A 25,111-nucleotide genomic window follows, 5' to 3' on the forward strand; every position below is an offset into this window, starting at 1 on the left:
CCATTTCAACAACGTCAGAACTGATGACAGATGGCTTTGGCGGTGCTATGTGTCTGTAATTAGTGACGTCCTTATTGTGGTCTTCATTATGCTGGTAGATGATAGGGAAAGTTCCCATCCAGATAAAGCTTAGAATCAGAAGCAATCAAGTCAGCACTGCCAGGCCAAGCGCGAGCATGCCTGCAGACTGCGTGGGCTGCACTTGGTTCAGTCTCCTGCGCTGGGCAGGCATTCCTTAGGGATACTGTTTGACTTCTGGGGCTGATGCTGAGCTCCAGAGCCTGAAGCTGCACAACAAAAGCATCAGCGGTTTGCTGTCTCATCTTGCTTTATGGCCTCCCAAGCTAGGACCTTAGTCCATACTCACTACCTCCCCTTTTCTTCTCATGCTGTCCTCCTCTCCAGCTCTGTGCTTCTAATTTCTTAAACTTTTTTGAAGATGTCAGCCAGAAGGCATAGAGCCTTAACTGTCTGAATGTCTGTGCAAGACATGGGGTGGGGGGGGCCTTGTAGACAACAGGGTGAGTTGCTGTGTTGGTCAGGTGTTCCCAACACCCGTCTACTTTATTATGTCTTAGCCTGGGCCTCTGATGCTTGGGACATGGTAGGACTAAGGTCAAGAAAAAAATCTAGAAGGTAAGGAGGCTTTCTCCTGAGCTCCATGTGCTGCCTGTAAATCACAGCTGGATGGAGGAGGTGAGGCTGATGCATGAATATCTGCATTCATCTTTGCCATCTCCTAATGATACGATTGCTGAAACTGTAAACATTTGGGGTGAAACTGTTTTGGGGTTTTTTGGTTGGTTGTTTTTTTTAGTTGTATGATTGTTTAGTGCTAGTGAGCTGAGCGCTTTGTTGTTACCGTGATAGTTAGATTATTTATTTTTTTTAGGTATAGAAATTCTGGCATAAATCTTTTGGTTTTAAGCAAAGAAGTGTTCTAATAGTGTTGTGCTTTATGGTGCATTTTTGCTAGCTGTGTCAGTGTGTCTCCTTTCTTTTTTTTCTTTCTTTCTTTTTCTTTGGTGACTGCCCCACCCAAAATTCCTCAAAGCTAAACAGGGAGGGGGGGTGTGAAAGCTGACTCATTACCAGACTGAGAAAGTAACTGAGGTTCATTAGTGTCCTGGGGAGGGGAATACTGATGCAGCCCTTTGTACTGCTTAGATAGGTGCAAGTGAGTTCCACAATGTAGCTTCAAATTCCTGTCAAAGGATAAGGAAGCCTGGCCCGTGCATTTCCATCTAAGAGAGAGGAATTTCTAAAAGAATGTGTTAAATAGTTCTAAAGGTTTATGGTACCAGGTGCTGGAACTATCATCTAATTTACTTGTCACTACAATTACTTTCAAAAAATTTCTCTTGTAAGCTACTCCTCCAGTCAAAGCAATATTATCTTCTTGGACAGACATTATTATGCAAAATGATACTTTTGGGGATTTTTTTTAATGTGTAGCTTCAGATGACCTTCATTATATATTAACGTTCAAGACCTTTGGATTTTTCTAATGACCACCCTCACCCTCGTGAGACTGATGAGGAATTGTTTAGTAGTCAAACTTTTTTCGAATTTTGCCAGCCACCCTGTATTGCTTTTTGTGTTTTACGTTTGCTTTCCAGTGTTTTCCTGGAGCCTGCACTGTTAGCCCTACCTGTAATTCCCATGTATTTAAATAGTTTAGGATTCATAGTTTAGGTCATAGAAGTCATGGAATGTTTTCTTATCCGTACTCCAGGCTAAATGACAGGATATTTTTGGTGAGCATCTCTTAATTATGGGATTCACTTCCTTTGGACCACCATAAGAAGAAATTTGCAATATTGGGGTTTTTTTAAAGGATACTGTTTGGAATATTGTTTGTGGTAGTGATATTTCTTAGGGTTCATGGGTGTTGTGTTTTACTGCATGTGCTTGATAAGCAGAGAGAATGGTTAGAAAGATGAGGCAGAAATGAAGTGTTTGTGTTGGTTTTGGGTTTCTTTTTTTTTAATACAGACAGTCTGAAAAAAGTAGTGTATTAAATAAATTTTTGCAGTGTTCATTTTCTCCGCAGCTAACCTGTTACGACTCATCTAGTGGAAGACCGTGTTTTCCACTTCTTTTTTTCTAGAAATTAAATAAGAATAAATATTGTGTTAAGTTTTAAGTCCAGTTTGTAGCTTGTTAAGAATTAATTTTTCTCTCTTGCTTTTAGTTGAAGCATCTTGTCATAATGGAGATGAAACAATGGAAACTATTGAGGCTGCTGAAGCACTTCTCAATATGGACTCCCCTGGTCCTATGTTGGATGAAAAAAGAATAAGTAAGTTTTTTATGAAAGCAAATCCAATCTATATTTGCCTTGTTTATTTGTGAAAGAAGGAGGGGTTCAGTGCAGCATGGTTGCATGGAATAGGTAAGATTATTTTGCTTCCAGGTAGCCTTTACTTACACAGTTTGGATATCAGAAATCCAGTGTTGTATTGCAATGAAGGATTTCATTGCCATGTCAAGTTGAACAGGTAAGGTAAGAATCAAAATTTACAGAGGCAAAATTTACAGAGGCAAGGTATGAATGAAGTTGGGGTGTTTAGATTGCAGTGTTTTGTTTGGCTGATTAGTCTGTTTATATTGCCAAGTTAAAAGAATACATACATCTGTAGATTGCCTTAAATATGAATTAAAATGTGTGATCACCAAATAATTGTGCTTTTTAGAAGAGTGGGTTGTATTATTAAATTATTTTATTTTAATAGTGCTTCTGCGTGTGTAAAATGTTGTTGGTGCATATATTCTGTTATGAACTAGCCTTCTCTCCCATGAAGGCCTTAAGTGCCATAGTTTTACTTTATTCTGTGTTTAAAGTTTTGCTGTTAAAAAAAAACAAAACAAACAAAAAACCCCCAAAAAACCCAAAAAGTCAAACACAAAAAAAACCCAACAAACTTCTAAATGTCCTTGTGTCTGTGTAAAAATATTCCTATTGTCTGTTTCCCTTAAGCAACGATGTTTGGTGCAACTGATGATGATGATATGGTGGCTCCTATTACACATGTGTCAGTCACACTTGATGGGATCCCCGAGGTGGTGGAAGTTCACCAAGCCCCAGACCCCTATGCCGAATCACCAGAGACTCCAGAATTTGAACAACCAAAGAAGAAAAAAGGTAAGATGCTACTGGAGAACAGTGGCGTGGAGTAGGAGAGCCGTGGGGTGGCATCCTCGCTTCCCCTGCGGGTGACTGGAACCATTTTGAACTCAGCTAGAAATACAGAGAAAGCATTTTCTTACTGGGTAGTGGGAGCACAGATGCTGGTGCTTAGATACTAGTTTTGGGCAGGTAGCAATGATGGCTTATCCCATAGGAAACAGGAATCTCTGCTTGTGCCTATTTATAGTTTCTTCTTACAAGCAAAATTGCAATACAAGCTATAGAGCTTTTGTTTCTGTGAATCCTGAAGTACTTTAGTTGGCTCTTGTTTAGATTCGGTTAAAGATACTTGGTCTGTTCAGAATATGGGATGAGAATGAGGAGGGGTTTTTAGCTTTTGTTAAATACGAGCAGTTTAATTTTATGGTTTTTTAAATAGTTGCGTGCTTATAGTAAGTGTTAGTCCCACATGCGGTAGATAGCATTTACAGTGATGTTCCATTGGAGTCAGTGCTGTGCTAAAGAGTAAAGAACCGGTTTTAATCAGACTTTCTGCTCCTGTTTTCCCATCATGCTTCAGCATGGATCCCATCAGAGGTCCTGAAGCTGATGTCTACAGAGAAGGGAGTCGTGATGCGGTGCAGGCAGCTGTAAAATGTTGTTGCAACAAATCTAAAAGAAAAAAAAAAAAAACAAAACACCACCACCCCAAAAAAAAAGAGAAACCAAGAGAGTGAATTTTCTGGAACTAATCCTAGGGCTGTATCAGAGGATGAGGACTTGACAGGTTCCCTTGCGAAACAAAAGCCTTTCAGAGCACGGCTCCTGCTGCCCAGCCATATTCCTGCTGAGTGAGAGTGCATTTTTCTGCTACTTTTGTTGCTACTTCATAATGCGGAGAGTCATTATCTGTGAGAGACGGCATATGGGCCTGTGGAGATCTTAGGGAAGTCTTCTGAGCCCCATGTGCGTCACCGGGTCTGGTAGGGATGGGTGTGGGTTGGGAAGTCTCAGATTCCTATAAGAAAGCTGAACTGAAACCACTGTGGAGGAGAGCTTTACCAGCAGCTGCCCTGAGAGTGCTGCTGGGGAAACTACCGTGCTGTGTGCACTACTGTGAGATAACCAACCGTAAGAGGATTTTAAACTGTTTTTTTGGTTTTGTTCTTTTCTTTTCTTCTTCTTTTTAATGTTGGCTGCTATGTAGGTCAAAACAAGGAGCCACCGTTTGCCAGACATTTAACCTCTTTGGCTTGATGCTTTCATATACCCTCTTCTGTGTTGTGCTTCTGCTTACTCCCACTCCTTCCTCCTCCCTAGCTGTAGGTTAGAAAACCAGTTGCTTCACAGCAAACATGTGTGCTTGTTTTTGGCAGTTACACCACACAGAAAAAATACTAGAAAAGATGCATCAGCTTACTGTTTCATTAACTACTGGTTTTCAATGAAGTTGAGACTTCACAAGGTAGATGTTATGGTCTGAGTGATGTTGAAGTGTTACTTCAAAGTCAGGGATTTGTTAGGCTTTGGTGTACAACAACTGCTGCAAAATGTTACTAATTTTGTAGGGTACTTCAGGATGAGGTGCAGTGTGGTGTGGTGTTCTTTTATTATTTTTTTTAAGTGCAGTGTGTTTCGCTTCCTTTGGTCAGTTTTGCCCTATCCATACCACTCATGAATTATATAGACTTCTAGCGTATATAACCCATCAACTAAACTTTCATTGTTTCATTGTGCTAAGTCATAAGGGCATTTCTTTAATTGTGCAGAGCATTGCCAGCTGAGCCAGAACAGCACTGCCAAGTAGAAATCCGCTAAGAATGTGGTCTGCAGAAGTGATGGGGTGGTTTCACTTCTTTTTCCTTGCAAGCCTTACTGCTGCAGCAGGAGAGTCGTATCCACCCATCTGCTCAAACCCATGTTCAGCTTCGTGTTTGTATTCATGAATGTCAGAAAGACAGGAAAAGCAAAGGGATGTCAGAGAAAGAAACTTGGAATTTTGCTATACTAATATCTTTGGTCTCATATTTGCTTTGGGAAGTGTATGGCAGTACGTGGTCACATAAGTTATATACACGTTATATTTTAGATATATACTGTTTATTGTAGTTTTACATTTTACATTGTTTTTTTAAACAAAACCCACTGAAAACAGTGCAAGAAAATGTATTGAACTTTTTCTGGTGAGGTATAAAATATTGAGCATCTCGCTGTCTAAATATCACATTAATTTGTAGCATGAATTTCTGATCTGAAGTGGTTTTGCAGCCATGGAAAGTGGAAATATCAATTATAAATCCAATTAGCTATACAAAATTATTTTAGCCCCACATAAGGCTTAGCTTTTGCACATTCTTCATACTTCCTCTTTGTCAAATTCTCTCCTAAAAAGGAGTTCAGCTATGTACTCTGAAAATCAACAAATTCATGCTCTATTGAACCAAAGGAGGAAGTGTGCTAACACTTAATGTGCTTTCAGAAAATACCTTCCTCTCAACAAAGGAAACATATATGACACTGTTAAGTGGGGGTTTTTTTGATGGTATCAGTAAGTGCTTGGAGATTATAGCTCACAGTGTAGTCTAAAACCATCATCTAAAGTATCTCTAGCCCAGATACAAAGCTTCAATACCTTGCTTCAATACCTTTCTGTAAACAAGTTTCATGTTCTTCACTGATTTACAATTTTGGATGGGTGTCTGGTAGAGGATTGTCCAAATAGGATGTCCTGAATTAGCGTAGTCTGAATCTGAAGTAAGAGAGCCTAGAATTGCTGTAGCATTAGTATTCATATTTAATAAATTAGAAGTGCATAAATCACATGTGATCAGTATATATGTTTCCTGAAGCTGACTAGCAGTAGTTCAGTCATGACCTAATTTTGCTCTCATCTGCTTCATTTTCTTTTAAGACCTGATCTCATTTGAACAGAAGGTGATTAATGACATCAAAATGACACTCCTCACTCCTTAATGGTGTACATTTACACCTGTACAAGAGAGGAAACAAGATGAGCACCCAGCAGGGTCTTCCCGTGACACAACTCTAAGGGGAGGAAAGCACTTAGCCAGTTACCCTGAGGAACTTCCTGTGCAGTAGAAGCTGATCTATACAAGAGTTGACTTCATCTAGACATTTTAGGGAAGACAGAAGTTTCTGCAACCTGTAATGGTGAGCAGAAAAAAGCTGCTAAAAATGTACTCCAGTAGTTCTTTATCCTTTCATATGATTATAAGTGGAAAAAAACCAGTATTGTAGGATTTCCTCCCTCCCATCTTCACTCAAATCAAGGAAGACATTGCTGGCCAAAAAGATGGCTGAACTTTGTGTCCCATCTTCAGTCACTAATCCTGTCTGAATGGAAGCAAGAAAATTGAAGGACTCCAGGCTTTACTAGAGTTTCTTCACTGTAGCTCTCTCAACTAGCTATCCCTCCTCCCCCGTGCCCTGTCAAAAAAATTAGAAAGAAAAAGGTGCAAAGGTGGACTTAGCAAGGCTGCTTATGTCAAAAGGTGAGTGCTCAAGCCAGTGTTTCTTATGCTTCTTTATAGATACTTGGAAATCTAGAACAAAGCAGACAGCACAGGCTGACACTGAGCGTTTTTTTCAGAGCCAGTGAAAAACCCTCGCTCTTAACTGCAGCAGAGCTGTTTCTGTAGTAAAACAGCCCCTGAAAACAAAACCAAAAATGGAACATCATAGTTTATGAGATTGCACAGGTCTATTGGTCTTGTCTGCTTAGAACATCGACTCTTTGGAAATTCAATAAATAGAGAAAAAGAAAAATATTTTTCTTTAGATCTTTAATTATAACAATATCCTACTGGATTAGAAATATGTTTCTCCAAGTCCAGTGTTTGCTTGGTCTATTCTGCCTCTCAAAAGAGCAAAGATAGTATGTGAATAATGTAGGTATTGCCAATGTATTAAGGGATCACTGCAAAACCTGATAAGAGAAATTTTTATTTTACAAAAAAGGTCTGAAGGTTTCTGATGAATTGCACTACCTGTAAAAGCTGCCATTGTAGGGAATGAGAATTAATAAAGGGAATAGGTTCAAGGTTTTATATTGAAGAATACTTCAACATGACTTGTATTTTTCACTCCACTTATGTTTAGGTAGTTGATTTCTCCACATTTTCAGAGGAATGCTCTTCATTCTTCTGATTGGTTGTAACTAACTTTTTCCTTTCAGCCTTCCTCACCAGATGGAGCCACCATGCTTATGACTTAAAAACTAGTGTTTTTTCAGAGCCTGTTACTGGTTCTGCTGGTCTTAACATACAAACAAGTGATTTTCCTTTACCTGTAGCCACTCTTGAGAAAGATGTAAAAACCAGTAGGACTGAGAAATATTTTCTTCACGTGATAGTGTAGTTTGCTGCTGTAAGTGGAGACTTCCAATCTATTAACAAGCAGACAACCTTGTTTTATCCATAAATCTCATTTTGCTGATGAGTGAACAAGATAGTGCTCTGTATTTTATCTAGCTTTTCCTGTTTAAACTCTTGGCCACAAGAATTAATAGGTTATTCTTCTCATCTGTTTTAAATGCTCTTAAGAGTACCTAAAAAGCCACAGAAATTTCCAAGGTACATGGACTTTGGGAACACAAGCATAACCTCTACTAGTAGTACGCTAAGAGCATAAGCACTCCAATCCTGCTGAGAAATTGAAAAAGTTCAGTGTAGAACTGAACTCCTAAATAGAAATGGAATCCTCTCTGAACTGGGGAAACAAATCTCTTTCCTTTTTAGGTCCTTGTTCTTTTTTATTTCCTTTTTTTCTAAGCTGCAGTTACTGGTGTTTTATTTCAGGGAAGAAGCCAAAACCATCTCGTCCTGAGTCCCCTACTACAACTCCAAACATATCTGTGAAAAAGAAAAACAAAGATGGAAAGGGTAAGTCCAAGAGTTGTCACTGAAGTTTTTAAAAGAACATTATTTCTGAGAGACCTGTGAAAAGAAAAAGTTCGCAAGACATCTTGTGATGTAAAACCAGGCCTTATGCTCAGGGGTGGTTAACATCACATCTTAAGGCAAGTAAAAAATTTAGCACATGAGATTTCTTGGTGAAATACTCAGTTTCTTAGGAGAATAACATATTTGTCACTTCAATTGCAAGAGCTCTTGGAAACTCTTCAAGCCCCCACAGAGGCTGCTGTGTTTTGAGTGAAGTCTTGGGGAGCGCTTTTGCATTGTATTAGTGTTTCTTGGGCTGTGGTTGTTCTGACAGATGATCTTTGAAAACATTTTCCATCTGTGTGTGTCTAATTCTGCATGAGGAGCTAATCAAGGCTGCCAGTTGGCAGCAGGAAGTACCAAGCCCTGAATTTTGAGGAAACTTATAACCCAGCTTGAAGACTTGGGCAGAAAACTTGGGGGTTTGATACTTCTTTCATTCCAGTGTGTTTAAAAGGAAGAAAGAAAATAAATGCCAAATAACTGATACAATAAATAATATCTATCAGATGGAACTGTTCAGTAGTGCTTGTCAGCTTTCTCAACAATTTAATTGCTTTGCTCTTGGGTCCAGCACCCACACCTGTCCCTGGGCTGGGTTTGAATGGCAGCCTGATGCCCTAGGTCTCACTAGGTTCTGCTGCGCTCAGTGGGAGCTGGAAATGAGCCTCCCTTGTGTCACCACAAGTGCCTGCCCACACACCTAGGGACTGATGTGCTTGCATGTGTGCAATACTTGCCAGGACAGAAGTCCAGCCAAACCTGGAAGGTGGTGGCATAAGACTCTAGAAATCGGAAAAATCCCTACACTTTTTTTATTATTATTATTTTGAAGAGGTATTTTCGGCAATAACAGGAAAAAAAATTACTGCTGGCAAGTAATAAATATTTAACAGGTTGATGCTAGCAATTTTGAGTATGCATTTTTGCTTTCTTTTTATAAATTAAAATCTAATTTTTAAGTAAAAATGAAAGAAAAGTATCAGAGGAATCTCCAAGTAATGCTCAAATTAAATAATAGAAAATATTAAAGCAGCTAGCCAACAAATTAAAAGGCAGAAGAGTAATGTTTCTGTTGATGATAGCAAGGATGCACCATATTTCACATTTGTCCATTGTTACAAAATTGCTAATTCAGAAAGAATTAAAAAGGAGTGTGTTGCCTGAAACCACTGCCTGTTATGAAAAAATACAACAAAAGCATTTGTTTTGCATTTTGAGGAACATAGAGTTGAAGTAAAAGGGATATTAATATAACTGGCCATGGTAGGGAAGCAGCTACAAAATCATGAGTTGCCTGTCCCAGTAGCCACAATGTTCCCCTAAGCTAAAATGCCAAGGCTACTTGTGGGAGGTGATACTTTCATACAAGAAGTTTTTTCTTCCTTTCTCAGACTAAAACCATATCACTAAGAAGCTTGTGTACAGCTTCAGGTGTCCCAAAGAACATCAGACATCAAAAGCTTTAAAAGAAACAAGAAAAGGGTGTCATTATTTACACGAGTTTATATTGCTTAAATGTGCTTTTGAAAAAAAAGGATATGCAAATTTTTTAGTAGTTTTAAGTATTCACAATCTGTAACTTTAATACTATTTCTTTATAAGTGGTAAACACTGAACAGATGTGGTGGATTTCCATAGATAAGTGTTTGTGTCTGCTTGTTTGTAAAGTGAAATTTGGATATTGTCTACCAACAAGTGCAAATGCTTACTGGATTAAAAAAAATCCACCTTTTTCTGAACATTTTTCTTGAAGATTTGCCTGCCTCAGCATATGCCACTGATTGCCCCATATAAATCTAATTGTTAAAAGTAAGGATTTTGTTTAGCCTTTTAAAGGATCATAACGCTCACTCCATTCAGCAAAGTATTTAAGCAAGGGCTTAATTTCCAGCATTTTCAGAGGGTGGACCTGAGCATGTTCCTATTGGAGGTAAGGCAATAGTGACTGCCTCTGTAACTGGATTAGGCAGGAGGGAAGCATTCACATAGGTGACTAATGCTGTCTGACATTGGTGCTTCGAACAGGGTGACTGTAGGTTGACTGCTACCTGACTGTAGGTTACAGACAGTGGCTAGGGTGTTTGGGCACCCAGATTATAATAACAAACAAGAATCCCTCCCCATGCCCTTCCATCACTTTTTCCTAGTCTTGGTGGTTCATTACAGTGCATTTGTAAAGATACCAGCTTCTTAAATTTTAGATTATTTACATCATTAATTAAATATGATCAACTAATATTTTCTTTTCTTTCTGTGTCCTGAAATACTTTTATTTTAGGAAATACAATTTATCTCTGGGAGTTCTTACTAGCACTGCTCCAGGACAAAGCTACATGTCCTAAATATATCAAATGGACTCAAAGAGAGAAGGGCATTTTCAAACTGGTAGATTCCAAGGCTGTGTCCAGGTTGTGGGGAAAACACAAAAACAAACCTGACATGAATTATGAAACAATGGGTAGAGCTCTCAGGTATGTGCATTTTTAATAATAACTGGTTTTGTTGCCTCAGTGTTTGTGTGCGTTAAATGCCTCATCTAACTTGTATAACAACAGAAGAGAGTGAGTATTCTTGAAGTATGAATTTGGGAAATGAAGTTATTTCGGCAAAATAAGTAAGCTAACGAAAACTAACCCTTACAAACCTCAAACCCCAATCAGTCACCTTCAGTCTCAGCTCAGGTATTTTCAATGCTGCTGCAAAAACTCATCTTCACAGTCAGCCACGAAGTAAGAGACTGAAGATTCCAAGTGTGGCAAGCCTTTTACAGAAAATTTTAATCTCTCTTCCCCAAAACATCCAAAATTCAGGTGTATTAATGACATTATTTCTCCTTGTTGCAAATGATTCTGTTTCCAATGGAAGATGGAGTTTTAGAGTCCAGGTCTGCTTGTGCTTCTCTAAACTTGCATGTACAGACAGTTTTAAAATATCACATGCCTCTGCCTATTGGGCTGGAATTTTTCTCACACATAAGAGACTGCAAAGCAGGCAGACATCCATGAAACTTCAGTCTTACCTGCTGATTGATAATCATCCAACTGAGCAGCTATGCATTTATTTTCATTTCTATTCACCCCTCACCTCAGTGTGCATAATTTCAAATTGTCATATTAATTTTTAAATATAACATAAGTAGTGCTCTCCTATTCCCTTTGCTCTGTTGTAGCTAAAATGTCTGCCTGTGCTCACTGGTGAGTAAGCATGAATTCAGGTAATGAAAGAACTGTATGAGTCAAGAATTGTGAGTTTCATGCAACCTTTAAAGAGTATGAATTGATGGCAGAGCTGCAAAGTCAGAGTTTTTATCTTTCTCCTCAGTTACCTGAGTTTGAAGTTAAAAGATTACAAGAAATACCAGTAAAAGAAAGTTGTTTGAGAAAGAAATAACGCTATTAAATTGGCCACTCCTTTAAAATGAAGAAACTAGGCACTTAAAATATTGTTTACTTGTTACTGCTGGTCTTATTTTCTGGGGGTTTTGTTACCTTTTTTGGGGGTAGGAGTTAGTTGGATTGTTCGGGGTTTTTGCAAAAAACACTGTGAAATGTGTGTACGCTTTACACAGATACTATTACCAAAGAGGAATACTGGCTAAAGTAGAAGGTCAGCGCCTAGTGTATCAGTTTAAAGAAATGCCAAAAGATCTCGTCTATATAGATGATGAAGATGCAAGCCCTAGCACTGAATCATCAGATTCGACTCTGCTCTCAACTGCTGCCGCCAATAGAAACCAGTCGAGCAGATCTAGAGCATCTGCAAACGCGGGGACAAAGGGAGGATCAACCACAGTGCTAAAAACAGGAAACTCGAAGCCTGCTAAACTGAAGGAGCATGTAGAAGTTGCACAGCAGCAGACACCTGGCTTGACTTCAGAAGTTTTGAGGACAATGCAGTCTCCACAGCCAGTACATCCCACTCAGCTTTTTCGGACAGTTCATGTAATGCAGCCATTGCAGTCCCTCCCGGAAGGACATGCAGCCGTAACTAGTAGTGTTCCAGATGAAACGTTAAATCCCTCAGTTCAGAATATAAGGTAAGAAAATGTATAGAAAATAAATGTATGAATAATAATAAATTCACTGGATGATGGCTAGATAGACTAGATTGTTTGTTGTGCTTCAGAAAAATGCTCATCTCCCAGTTTTGTAGAAGTGAAATGATACCTTTGTGGCTGATCCTAGGAACTGGGAGTTACAGCATACTGTGACGTGTACACTCATAAATGCTCGTCTTTAGTGGAGGGAAGGGCATCTTTCCTGCAGTATTAGGCCTGATGCAAATCCTTTAGAGAGGAAAAATACACAACTTCTCTTTTAAATAGGTGTTGTCAGTTCTGTCACGCAGCAGAGGCAGTGTTTTCATAGCTCCACTTTTTCACTGACTGATGTCTTTGCTTTTGAATTACACATAGTGTGTCTGCATGATCCCTTCAAAAAGATTTTCCTTCTTCTTAATTTTTCTTCAGAATTTTTTGTCATCTCTTTCATCTTTTTTTACTGTTCCCAGTTAAAACAATGGAGAACTCCATGTTACCTACTCTAGCATTTTGCTGCTGTTACAAGAACACGTTCTTTTGATTTTAGAAAACAATTAACAGAATAATCTCGTGGGAGCTGTGTATCTGCAGACTATTTTGGGAGACAGTCATGCTTCAACGCTTAATTTGTCAATCAACTGGCTAACACTACACAGTGTTTAAGCATCAGGACTCCTTTGCACCTACTCCTTAGTAGCAATGCCCTTATTGAAGAGGCTTTAAAAACAATCACTTAAGCCTAGTTTTACCCTAGCCTGAGTCGTCCCCTGATGGAGCTTGTTCATCTCCACTGACTACAAAAGACCTAAACCAAATAAATGTTCTTGCAATGTAGGCCCCTCACAGGAATGTCAGAGTTGTCTCTGATGATTCTGGACCTTAAAGCTGTTTCAGGAAAGCTTCAGGATATAATTCAGGAGGGGCACGTTCTTAATGAGTTATGAACGTGGGGTTTTTTTGAGGTTTACTGTGTTAACATCACCATTATAATGGTTTTGATTTTGTGCTGCAAAATGGCAGTAATGCTATTTCCTGCTCCCTTCCTCTGTTCTTTCCTTTGAAAATTACATCCAGAGTCACCAATGGATTTGGAGTGGTATTAGCTGTCTGAAGTTAACTAGGCAAGTTTGTCAGAGCGAAGACACTGAGACCAAATAATTTCTTCATTTCCAAAGAAAAAGTTTTGCTCCTTCATCTCTGCTACTAAAGGGATGCTGTAAAATCTACCCAGTTATTACAACTCCACTTACATAAAAGGAAAATCCAAATAGCAGTAACAACTAGGTTTTTCAGAGGAACTGAAATTGTTTAGATTTGTTAAGATTGTTAGCCTCCAGTGAGTGATATAATAAAATCAATAAGAAATGCTTTTGGAGATAACCAAGTTGTTGAGGAAGCTGAACATTTGTAAACGGGAAATTACAGACCAAGACTGCAGCTTCAGTCCAGAAAAAAAGTTCTATTATCTCTTCTTTCCTTGGGGTGAAAAACCCCAAACTTTAAAATTATCCCTGGACTTCCTAGTTTGAATCCTGTTTCTTTTATTTACTTAAAAATTATGAAATGTTTTCATTCATGCCGCAATATCAAAAATTCGCACTGAAAAGAGAAATTTTACTGGTTAGTAAAGGCTGCAAGGGAATAAATACGTTGGGCCATGAAAGCAAAAATATTTTTCATAGTTACTGGTAAGCACTAAAACAAACTGGAAGGAGTTAATGTTTTTAAGCAGGCAATACAGGGTTCCCTGGTCAGCAGGAGAGCACCTGAAGAGCAGCACAAAGGAATTCCAGCCAGTAGGTCAGCTTCATTGGGGCCCAACTTAAATGCCTCTGTGCAAACAGAGGTAGCATGGGGAATAAACAAGAGGAGTCAGAGACATGTGCCCGCCTGCAGGGCTATGATCTTGTTGTCATCGTGGAGATCTGGTGGGATGGCTCATATGGCTGCAGTGCTGAGATGGAAGGATACAGGCTCTTCAAGAAAGACAGGCAGGGGAGACAAGGAGGGGGTGTCACCCACTGTGTCAATGACCAGCTGGAGTGCACAGAACTTTGCCTGGGGATGGTTGAGGATCCATGAGTTTATGGATCAGGATTAAAGGGAGGCCAGGGACAGGTGACATTAATGGGGGTCTGCTATAGGCTGCCCAACCAGGAAGACTGAGTGGATGAGGCCCTCTATAGACAGATGGGAGCTGCCTCATGTTCACAAGCCCTGGTCCTCACAGGGGACTTCAACCACCTCAGTATCTGTTGGAGGGACAGCACAGCAGAGCATAAGCAATCCAGGAGGTTCCTGGAATGCATTGATGATAACTTCTTTCTCCAAGTGGTAGAGGAAACAATGAGGGGAGGTGCTGTGCTGGACCTTGTTCTTACCAACAAAGATGTGCTCATGGGGGATGTGAAGCTCAAGGGCAGCTTTGGCTGCAGTGACAATGAAATGGTTGAGTTCAAGATCCGTAGGGCAGGGAGGAGGGCACACAGCAAGCTTGCTGCCCTGAACTACAGAAGAGCAGACCTTGGCTTCTTCAGGGATCTGCTTGCTAGAGTACCAGTGGGTAGAGCCCTGGAGGGAGGAGGCACCCAAGAAAGCTGGTTAATATCCATGGATCACCTCCTCCAAGCTCAGGAGGGATGCATCCCAACAAAGAAGTCCGGCAAAAATGCCAGGAGGCCTGCATGAACAAACAAGGGGCTCCTGGACAACTCAAACACAAAAAGGAATCCTACAGAGGCTGGAAACAAGGACAGGTGGCCTGGGAGGAATACAGAGAAGCTGTATGAGCAGCCAGGGACCAGGCTAGGAAAGTTAAAGTTCGATAGAGTTAAATCTGGCCAGAGACATGAAGGGCAACAAGAGCTAGGTACATCAGTGATAAAAGGAAGACTAGGGAAAAAGTGAGCCCTTTCTGGAAGGAAACAGGAGACCTGGTTACCTAGGACATGGAAAAGGCTGAGGTACTCAGTGACTTTTTTGCCATGGTCTTCACTGGTAAGTGCTCCAGCCACAGCGTCCAAGTCGTGGAAGGCAAAGGCAGGGACTGGGAGAATGAAGACACACACAGACATGCAGACACACAGACACCCTCCTCCTCAAGATCAGGTTTGAGAACATCAAAGGAACCTGAAGGTGTGCAAGTCCATGGGACCTGATGAGATGCATCCGTGGGTCCCAAGGGAACTGGCAGATGAAGTTGCTAAGCTACTATCCATTGTATTTGAGAAGTCATGGCAGTCCAGTGAAGTTCCCTTGAACTGGAAAAGGGGAAACAACCCCCATTTTTAAAAAGGGAAAAAAGGAAGACCTGGGGAACTACAGGCCGGTCAGTCTTATCTCTGTGCCTGGTAAGATCATGGAGCAGATCCTCCTGGAAACTATGCTAAGGTACATGGAAAATAAGGAGGTGGTTGGTGACAGCCAACACGGCTTCACTAAGGGCAAACCGTGCTTGACAAATCTGATGGCCTTCTACAAGGGGGTTACAGCTTTGGTAGATGAGGGAAGAGCAGCTGACATGATCTCTCTCTGGACTTGTGTAAAGCATTTGACATCCTTGTGTCTAAACTGGAGAGACGTGGATTTGATGTGTGGACCACTTAGTGGGTAAGGAATTGGCTGGGTGGTCGTGCTCAAAGAGTTGCAGTCCAAGGTTTGATGTCCAAGTGGAGACCAGGGAAAGGTAGGATACCTCAGGGGTTGGTACTGGGAACAGTGCTGTTCCAACATCTTTGTCAGTGATACGGACACTGGGATTTAGTGCACCCTCAGCAAGTCTGCTGATGACACCAAGCTGTGTGGTGCGGTTGACGTGCTGGAGGGAAGGGATGCCATCCAGAGGGACCTTGAAAGCCTTGAGAGATGGGCCTGTGCAAACCTCATGAAGTTCAGCAAAGCCAAGTGCAAGGTCCTGCATGCGGGCTGGAGCAATCCCAAGCACAAATACAGGCTGGGCAGAGAATGGACTGAGAGCAGCCCTGAGGAGAAAGCCTTGGGGGTGTTGGTGGATGAGAAGCTCGATATGGCCCAGTGATGTGTGCTTGCAGCCCAGAAAACCAACCAAATCCTGGGCCACATTGAAAGAAGCATGGCCAGCAGGCCAAGGGAGGTGATTCTCCCCCTCTACTCTGCTCTCACGAGACCCCACCTGAAGTACTGTGTTCAGCTTTGGGGACCCCAACAGAAGTAGGACCTTGGACCTGTTGGAGCAAGTCCAGAGGAGGGCCACCAAGATGATCAGAGGGCTGGAGCATCTGCTGTGAAGAAAGGCTGAGAGAGTTGGAGTTCTTCAGCCTGGAGAAGAGAAGGCTCTGGGGAGACCTTATAGCAGCCTGTCAGTACCTAAAGGGAGCCTCCAAGAAAGCTGGAGAGGGACTTTTTACAAGGGCACGTAGTGGTGGGACAAGGGATAATGGCTTTAAGCTGAAGGAGGGTAGACTGAGAGTAGATATTCAGAAGAAATTCTTCAGTGTGAGGGTGATAAAACACTGGTACAAGTTGCCCAGAGCAATTGTGGATGCTCTATCCCTGGCAGGCTGGATGGGGCTTTCAGCAACCTGGTGTAGTAGAAGGTGTCCCTGCCCGTGGCAGGGGGTTGGACTGGATGATCTTTAAGGTCCCTTTGAACTCAAACCATTCTGTGATTCTTACCTGTTTTCATTCGACTTTTAATTCTAAAATGCATTATTTGAAATCAAAATGTTTTGCTTATTGTTCTAACCAACTAGAATTAGTTCAAGATGCACATAGGGGAGGGAAGGGTTACGTTTGATCAGAAGTTTATATGAAAGATAATTATAAAGAATTGGGGGGGGGGGGGGCAAGGTGGGGGGAAGAACCACTTTTGGAATTCATTTAGAAAATAAATACAAATCTACATCAAGGTTATGTCTTCCAAATTTTTAAAGCTTAGGAATGAAGCTGCTCTGTACAGAGCAATCCTATGATTTCAGGGTTGATGAAGGATTTAATTACTTGTAAAGATGAACTAGGGCAATATAGTGAAAGGGAACAAGTACAGACGTAATCGAAGCTATACAGTACCGTTTAAGTCAGTAGAATAATGGTGTGAAACATTCATGGGAAAAGTTCAGCAATTTGCAGAGTTAAATAGCTGTAGGCTAGACCTACACTAGGTTATGTATCAAAGACAGTATCAACAGTATCATTTTATGATATAAAAAGTGGTAACAACAAACAGAAGTATCAGTAGGACCTATTAACGCAGGCAAGAAGTTCAGCCTAACATTTGGAAAGCTGCTCAGTGACATTATGACACCCAATTATTACATTACGGTATTTCACAATTGGACCTTGGGCAATAAGCTAAGGGGAAAAAGGTAGTAGAGGTGATACGTATGTGAGTTTGGATGAAGTACAAGCCTTAGAGTTCTGTATTGCATTGGTTCTAATCCGTTGTTCCTAACTTGAAACATTATTCCATGAAGTCTTTAATTGTACTTTCCTTATCTGTATTCCATTTGCTCTAATCCATTGTTCGTAACATAAAACATTATTACACGAAGTCTTTAATTGTACTTTCCTTAAGCAAGATGACAGAGTGTCTCAGATGAAGGAAAAAAGATAGACCCATCAGATCTTTTCAGTACAGTATGTAATTACTGAATGGTATGGAAGTATTGCTAATTAAGAAAGAATGTACTGTGTCTGAGCAGTTAAAGTGAAAATAAAAACCACAACCCAGGTTTTTTTGGTGTGCTTTTAACCAGGGTGGGCCAAGCTGCAAACCAAGGTGTTGGTGAGTCCTGTGCATTAGTCACTACCCATTCCAGGCTCTAAAAATAAAATTACAACAGATACATTTCTGTCCAGTTTCAAAATGCAAACCAAAAATAGTTTGGTGAGGTAGAATGGCACACTGAACTTTTTTCGGAGCATATTTTTAGGTCTTGTTTTATAATAAGGCTAAAACAAAGGAACTAGATTTTGGCTTTGTTCAAACTGCTATAAACCTCTAGAAGTTGAATGTGTTTGTGTATTTGTTCTGAATTGCTGCAGTGGGGCTTCCACAGGGGTTGAAATGAATGGTCTACATGATTTGAAAACGTACAGTAGGTATGATTGCCATTACAGAATAAGAGCTGACAAACCTTCTGATGTGTGCATACTCTGTAGGGTTGTGGTTGGAGTCACTTTATAGTAGTTTAATAGGGAAGCGTGAGGACAGATAGTAACGTCGCTTGTCATTTGGTGTTCAGAGCTTGGGGCAAGTAGATAGTCAAGGTCATTTGGGTGAAATGGCAGCCAGCATTTGGAATGATCCTCAGGTTTGCTGATGCATACTGGTTAGTGGTTGGGCTCTACCTTGAAGCATGAACATCTTGGACCCATATAATTTGTCTTAATGCAATATAGCTACTACAGTTTTATTCATATAAATGGTCTTCCCTCTTCTTCATGGAAATAAATGGTCTTCCCTCTGCAGGAGTTTGCTTCTGTTGTGTTGTGAGAAGAAAAAAAAATAGAGAAAATATTGAGGATTTTTCACCTCAGAATAATTGACTTCTTAACAATTAACCATATCCTTCAAAGATGAAGTCTGAACATGCATCTCCTCTGCTGAGGGACTTGGTAAAGGAATCATATTTGAAAAATGTTGTGAAGGGCTCATGTCACCATCCCTCCCCTGCACTAGGCAGTACTGCCTGGTAAAGTTTACTCCCAGAGCATTGTTGGAAGAGTGTGGTAGCTGTCCCCCAGGGCCTTTTTGCATTTCTCAAAGAAATGGGCATGGCAGTGAAAATCAGGTGTTGGTTCTTCACAGGAGACAGGTGGTGGCTTCATTTATAGCTGTACAAACCTTGTGCAGAGTTTTGTGTACTTTGAGGGGAGGGTAGTGTCTTACTCTGAAGTAGAAGGGTCTTGGCTTTTGGATGGCTTTTGATGGGCTTTTTGTACAAGTCTTGGTGTTGCTGTATGCAGGGGAGACAAGAAGAGTTGCTGACCAGGGATAGATGCCTCTTCTTCAGCCCCAGTGCTTAAGCAGAAAGGCTGTGATGTGGTGCTAACCAAAGCTTGGGAAATGGGGTAGGAGCAGGGTCAGGTCATGCGAACTGGGTTTTGCTGACCAGGGAAGATGTCTAGTATCCCTAGTGAGAATATTAAGAACTGCAAACTCACTGCAGTTCTGCAGGTCTAACTGCTCTGGCTTGGTGATGTAAGCAGTTATTGCAGTCTCCAGTTGTGTAACTGGGAGCAGAATTTGGCACCACATGTTTCCAGTAATAAGACAAAACCAAAAAACACCTCTCTGGATGAGCATTTTATTTCTAACTCTTTCCAATGAGCCAGCTTTTTTAAGGATGGGGGAAAAAAGTCTCTTTGAATTTAGCACTTGTAAAATTGTTCTGTTTAAACCAGAATGACTGATGCAGGTTGACCAGAATATCTGGTTTATTGGAATAATTGTGCTTTAGCTTGAAATTCAGAGGCACTGAAGTAGGCCTGGGATTCAGCTCCGTGTTCATTGGGTTGTTTTGAGTCTAAGTGGCATCCTTTCTATTGCTCCAGAAAGTGTACCTCTCCTGTAAGTCTAGGGACTTACCTTGTCTAGGACACTGTACAAGGCTCTGAGGCACCTGTGTTTGGGCAATTAAATCGCTCTCTTAAATGACTAGGGCTGCAGATAGAGAGATGCCATTTTCATTTACCTTTAATCTAGATTAGTAGTGATTTAAGTTGGAGTGTCTTCTGGATGGAGTAAAAAGAGGTTCTCATGTTACTAACGGTTCAGAGAAGATCATACTGTGAATAGTTTAAAAATATGTCTCTGTTATTGACTGTATGGGACACAGCTGAATCTTCTAGTTGGCAGATCTGTATACCAAGAAATTTGCAATTAGCCGGCTGCTGACAGATCTTGTGCAATGCTTTTGCAAACTTCAGGTTTTAAACACAATGTTTCTATCAAAATTCAGCTTATTGTTTCTTTTCTGTATTTTCAAGTTGTTATTGTGATAGCTTGGCCAGAGCATGTTAGCAGACCAGTGTCCTGACTGTTCTGTAGCTGGGGGGAAAGCTAATATAGACCACAGAGGACCAGTGGGACATGCTTTGTGTGTTCACTTCTGACTGGAGAACAGCTACATGATGAATCAGCCACAGCTTTCATCTTGAACTTTTTTGCAACCTTTGGGGTAGAAAATGTTGCAGTAATTCATCCTGAAGGTGATGCAAGTGTGGACCACAGTGGCAAGATCCTCATTCAAGAGGAGAAGGAGGTAGCTGAAGGTGAATCATGTATTTTCTGGGCATGAGCATTCTGTGTAAGAACAGCAATGAAGCCAACAATATGCCAACAAAGTGGATTGGTCCCGATAAGCAGAGGGAATTAGCTTTGAAAGAGTGATGTCTACCCCAAGCAAACCCATATGCTTTCTGCTGTTGTTCCATAATCTGTTTCTGTGCCCAGGCTATGATGTGTTGGTAGTCTGACTGCAGCTATGCTGATGCTGAAAAATAGACAGATTTGTCTAGCATGGGTTTGTCAACTCTGAAAATGTGATTACGGCTGCTGTTCCAAATGAAGTGTCTTCATCGTGCCATATAAAGACGTTAGCTTGTGTAAGATGTGCAGTGAATGTCACTGTTAACGTTCTGTAATCACACTTTACAGCCTAGCTATATTGGTTTTGCTGGAGCTTGCATAACCACACAGACACAGGGAGGCAGTCTGGCACTGTCCTACTGAGATTTTGCATTGACTATCTGCTTTCAGTCCTTTTTCCCTGAATAAGAGGAGGAGTCAAATCTGCACAATGTCAGTTAATGTTGTAGCCCATCACTCCTCTGCCATTCATATAGGTATGCTGAATACAAAACTTCACAGGTGTCAGTCTCGGCAAAGAGCTCACTAGGCTCTCTGGGACTTCATGGAGAACATGAGTGAAGGAATACCATGCCAAGTAAGGACTTCTAGATAACTGGAAACAACTCCTGGCTAGTATTTGGAAGGCCTTACTTTGATCAGCCACCATTGGTGCACATGCTTTGCTTCTGTTTACAGTTAGACAGTAGTCTTCCGCCCATGCAACAAGTTGGGTCTTCATGCTCCAAAGAAAGCCTGCAGTAGAAGCTCTTCAGTGTACCAACTAGCGGGCACTGTTGGAGCTGGCTTGCCACTGCTGTAGCCTTTCCCAAAGGAAGGGAAGCAGGTGATTGTTGCAAAGAGCTGATTTTTCTTGTCTCTTTAAGTGAAGCTTGACTTAATTTCAGGTTTCAGGATGGTGAAGAAAATTCCCTTCCTAAGGGAGGTGTTGGTCAGAAATAAGCTAAGGTGATCTCAGAGGGCTTCTACAAGAAACTCTTGTTTAGCTTATAGCAGGGTTTGTTTCTCAGAACAGTTTTACAATAGGGACAACTTCTATCACAGCAAAGATTTTTGTTATAACCAAACCTTTCAATTTGATTTTCCTGCAGCTGAGAAGACCTTTTCTTAAGCCCATTTCTGATTTAATTTCTGTGGTAGGTAGAAATAAGGTTGCTCACAACAGAAGGGACTTCAGGATCATCTAGACAGATTAAATTTGTTTCTGTACAATGAGAAGCTATCTACAGGAGCTCTCTTTACATATCTTTGGCACTGTCAGAAGAGGTCTCTGCAGGTCTCAGTAGCAAAGCTTAGGAGTGTGAGTGTGCAGTTCTGAAAAATTCTGGAAAAAAGACTGTAAGACTGCATGCGTCAGTAAAAAAGGACACCAGATTTGAGAGCCGGGTCCTCTGTCTCTGTCCTCATGATGTTAAGAGATTATCTTGTTCAGGCAAAGAGCTAGACAAGCACAGGCAAGTTCTGCCCTCCCTTTGGAGGAGGTGATGTTCAGACTGGGCATGGAGGCATCAGATGCCTCTGCCTCATGGACATCTCCCCCTAGACTGCTTAGCAGCTCCTGTCTGTATGGCTTGTGCTGTAGAAAGGCAAGTGGTTGTGGGGCAATATGTTGGGGCAAAGTGTTGATGAGTTGTTGACTCTGAAGATCATGTTCATGAGTGCAGCTGTGGAGCAGTTTGCAGTGAGAGTAGAGCTCCTGAGTTGCATTTGGCTGATGCTTCCTATAGTCACTCAAGATTGCCTCTGGACTTGGGCATCTGAAGTACTTCTAACAAGCACATCCCACCTCTCACTGCCCTCACTCTTCCTAGCTTCATTGAATAAGTCGTTTGCAACCAGGTAGTTGAATAAATGGAGAAAGTCCCTGGAAATTCCACCGTTTATCTCAAGGCCATTGTTGCCCCTATAGCTGTAGGTTGAACAGTGGGTATGTTGGAGAAGAAATTCTCATCTGTTACCTCTCTCTATGTATTTCTTCATATTGCCTTGTTTCATTTTCTTATTGTGCTATGAAATACTTTGTTTACCTTGACTTGCAGCTTCAGTATTTTTTTTGTCTTCTCCCTTTCTCCACTTCATAAACTTCACATAAGCTGCCATGAATAAACTTGTTTTTCCTGCCTGTCACGTATTGTTAGCTTTATTGCTAGCTACCTCTTGATGAGCTAATATGATACTGCACAATATTAGGCTGTTAACAGTACTGAACAAATAGATGATGGTTTTCTGTCAAGCTAAAATGACTTCAGAATTTTTGTCATTCTTTTCCTAGTTGTAACCAGATTGTTTTATGGCAGCGTTTCCTTTTCATCACTGTTGCTCTATGTTCTTGTTGTTTTTGTAACATCAGCAGTAACTTTTAAAGTAATCACCCAGTATATTTGTACCTAGGAAGGGTGTTAGCAAATTTACAGGGAAATTCAGAAGCATAGCAAAATACAGAGTTCAGTACACCCAAAATAACACAGCCCAGTATTAACAGATCACCTTAAGTAACATGTTGGTTTTTTTAAACAAGCAAAAGAGCTAAGAAAACCTGTATTTTTTTGAATGATATTCAAGGCAAATAGTTTGAGCAGATAGATTTTTAGTTAGTAAACAGGCACAGTTGTCTGTAGTTTTACCAATTAAGGCTTGGCCACCATTAGCATAAATAACAACATGTATTTATGGTGCTGTGTGCTACTCAATCCTGTGCTTGTACAGACATCTGCTGCACGCTTTTCCTGTAGCAAATTCACATGCTCTCTGTGTGTGTATACATATATGTGTATATACATGTTTATATGTGTGGGCATCATATATATGTATCTTGACTGATGGAGAAGATAAAACATCTGGCGTAAACTATTAGCTATGGTATGATGTACAGGTATGGAACTTGCTTTTTCGAGAAATAAAATAGCTTAACATCAATATGCAAATACTAATTACAGTGTGCTGAGACAGTCTGGTTTGGTCTTCTCAGCTGTTGCTCCTAGTGTTTTGCAGAATACCTTCTGCATTGATTAGATCTAGTTCATGCTTTTTGAGGTTGTCGTCTACAGCCATTTAGCAGCTAGAAGCTTTTATTTTTACTGTTTTGTTTAAAACAAAGCAACTGAAGAACAAGAAAGTAGCTTCAAAGTAATACTTGGATGGCATACCAGCACAGGCTAACAGCTTCAGCTGCTGTTTTCAAAACTGCAGCTATTTGAGTTGAACTTAATCCTTGAGGCTCAAGTAAGTATCTTCATGGATTAAAGAGCTGGCTTGGTATCTACTGTGATGCTTTAATGCTTTTCTAGTAAGGGTCAGTTGTCTTTCCTTCTTAGCTGTTCTACTTGTACTGTGAGTCTCTGTAGACTTGCTGTATCTATCTGACATTTTGGTTTTACTGTGAGACTGTTTAACTGTAGGTAGTTTACTATGGGTTTTTATTTTTTTAAAAAAGCTAGTGGATGCCCTCGTCCTGTTACTACTACTTTTGACAGACATTTGTGGGGTTTCTGTCCAGGTCCCAGGGGAATTGCTGGGGGTGGGAAGAGTTAGCACTGGTAACCCTTAGTAGCCTTGGTGTGAGCCTTGGTGCTGTCATTCTGAGCCTTGCACTTCAAGCTTGGCTGTTGGTATTTGCTGTGCAGCACCAAGTTCTTCAGAAGTTGGAAAGAAAGAAGCAATCACTCTAGCTGGTGCTTCACCTCCAGCCAGCCTCCATTTCCATGAGCTTCTAATAGGAGCTCAAGTTTGACGCTAGTGTCAGTCACATCAAGTTTTGTGCCCTGGTTATTATGGCCTCTGTGATAAGACCTGCGTGGGAGCCTCATGGGCAAGGATTTGGATTTGTTTTGCTGGAGCAGCATTCCTGGGTACTGCAGCCTTCTTTCTTATGAGGAAGAGAAAGCTACAGATGCAGATGTTTTTCCATGTATTACAAGTCACATAGAAGGTGGGGGAAAGATTGCCTGCAGCAGGGACTGGCTGCTGGAGGATGCTCAGCGAGTACTGATGTGCTCTGAGCCTGATACCAGCTGGGTTACTGAAGCTACTCTTGCTAGAGCAACTTTGGAGCTCAGCTAGAGGCCTTTCCCAGAGGACTGAGCTGAGGACCTGGGAAAGCCTTTACAAGTATTCCTTCATTTGTCTCTGCTACTGCACTAAGAAAGAGGGAATGCAGCTCCCTGTGCAGTTAGACCACTGCCATTGGCAACATCGGCATCCATATTGCCCCATAGCTTCAGCGTCATATAAGTTCTGCTTCAGTAAGCTTTTTGTTGTAACTGTGATAGCCAGAGCATAGTTTTGAATATGCTGAGTCTGCTATGACTAGTCAATGTCTAAATGCTGGCGACTAGGATTTCATAGAGCTGTAAATAATAGGTACTACATGGATAGGACTATAGAAAGGAGGACATTCCACAGAAGTATAGTAGGCAACCCTTACAGCGTATCTGAGGACCAATTTTCAGAAGGAAGAACATGCAGTATTGTGGATGGACTTGAAAGTACAAATGTTGGCAGTAAATCTGTTTCCATATAAAATGATTTCAGCAGAGGTAGAAGTAAGTCAGGAGGAGGAGACAGTTATTTTTGTTTTGGTTGGTGTCACATATGTTCAAGAGAACGCAAGTGAGAGCTTAAAACTAAAA

The 25,111-nt window shown here is 40.9% G+C and overlaps 1 protein-coding gene across 7 annotated transcripts in view; it reads left to right on the forward strand.

Annotated features, from left to right (window-relative positions):
* Nucleotides 1–25,111, forward strand: part of ELF1 (E74 like ETS transcription factor 1) — a 92,245-nt gene that overhangs the window by 64,444 nt on the left and 2,690 nt on the right. For all 7 annotated transcript variants that reach the window (XM_055703330.1, XM_055703331.1, XM_055703333.1 and 4 more), the window contains 5 exons: nucleotides 2,195–2,302; nucleotides 2,981–3,145; nucleotides 7,948–8,031; nucleotides 10,373–10,565; nucleotides 11,663–12,130. In XM_055703330.1, coding sequence (XP_055559305.1) covers nucleotides 2,195–2,302; nucleotides 2,981–3,145; nucleotides 7,948–8,031; nucleotides 10,373–10,565; nucleotides 11,663–12,130 — 1,018 coding nt within the window. The remainder of the gene's footprint in view (nucleotides 1–2,194; nucleotides 2,303–2,980; nucleotides 3,146–7,947; nucleotides 8,032–10,372; nucleotides 10,566–11,662; nucleotides 12,131–25,111) is intronic.

This window comes from Falco cherrug, chromosome 2 (assembly GCF_023634085.1).
Source record: "Falco cherrug isolate bFalChe1 chromosome 2, bFalChe1.pri, whole genome shotgun sequence".
NCBI classification, from domain to species: domain Eukaryota; kingdom Metazoa; phylum Chordata; class Aves; order Falconiformes; family Falconidae; genus Falco; species Falco cherrug.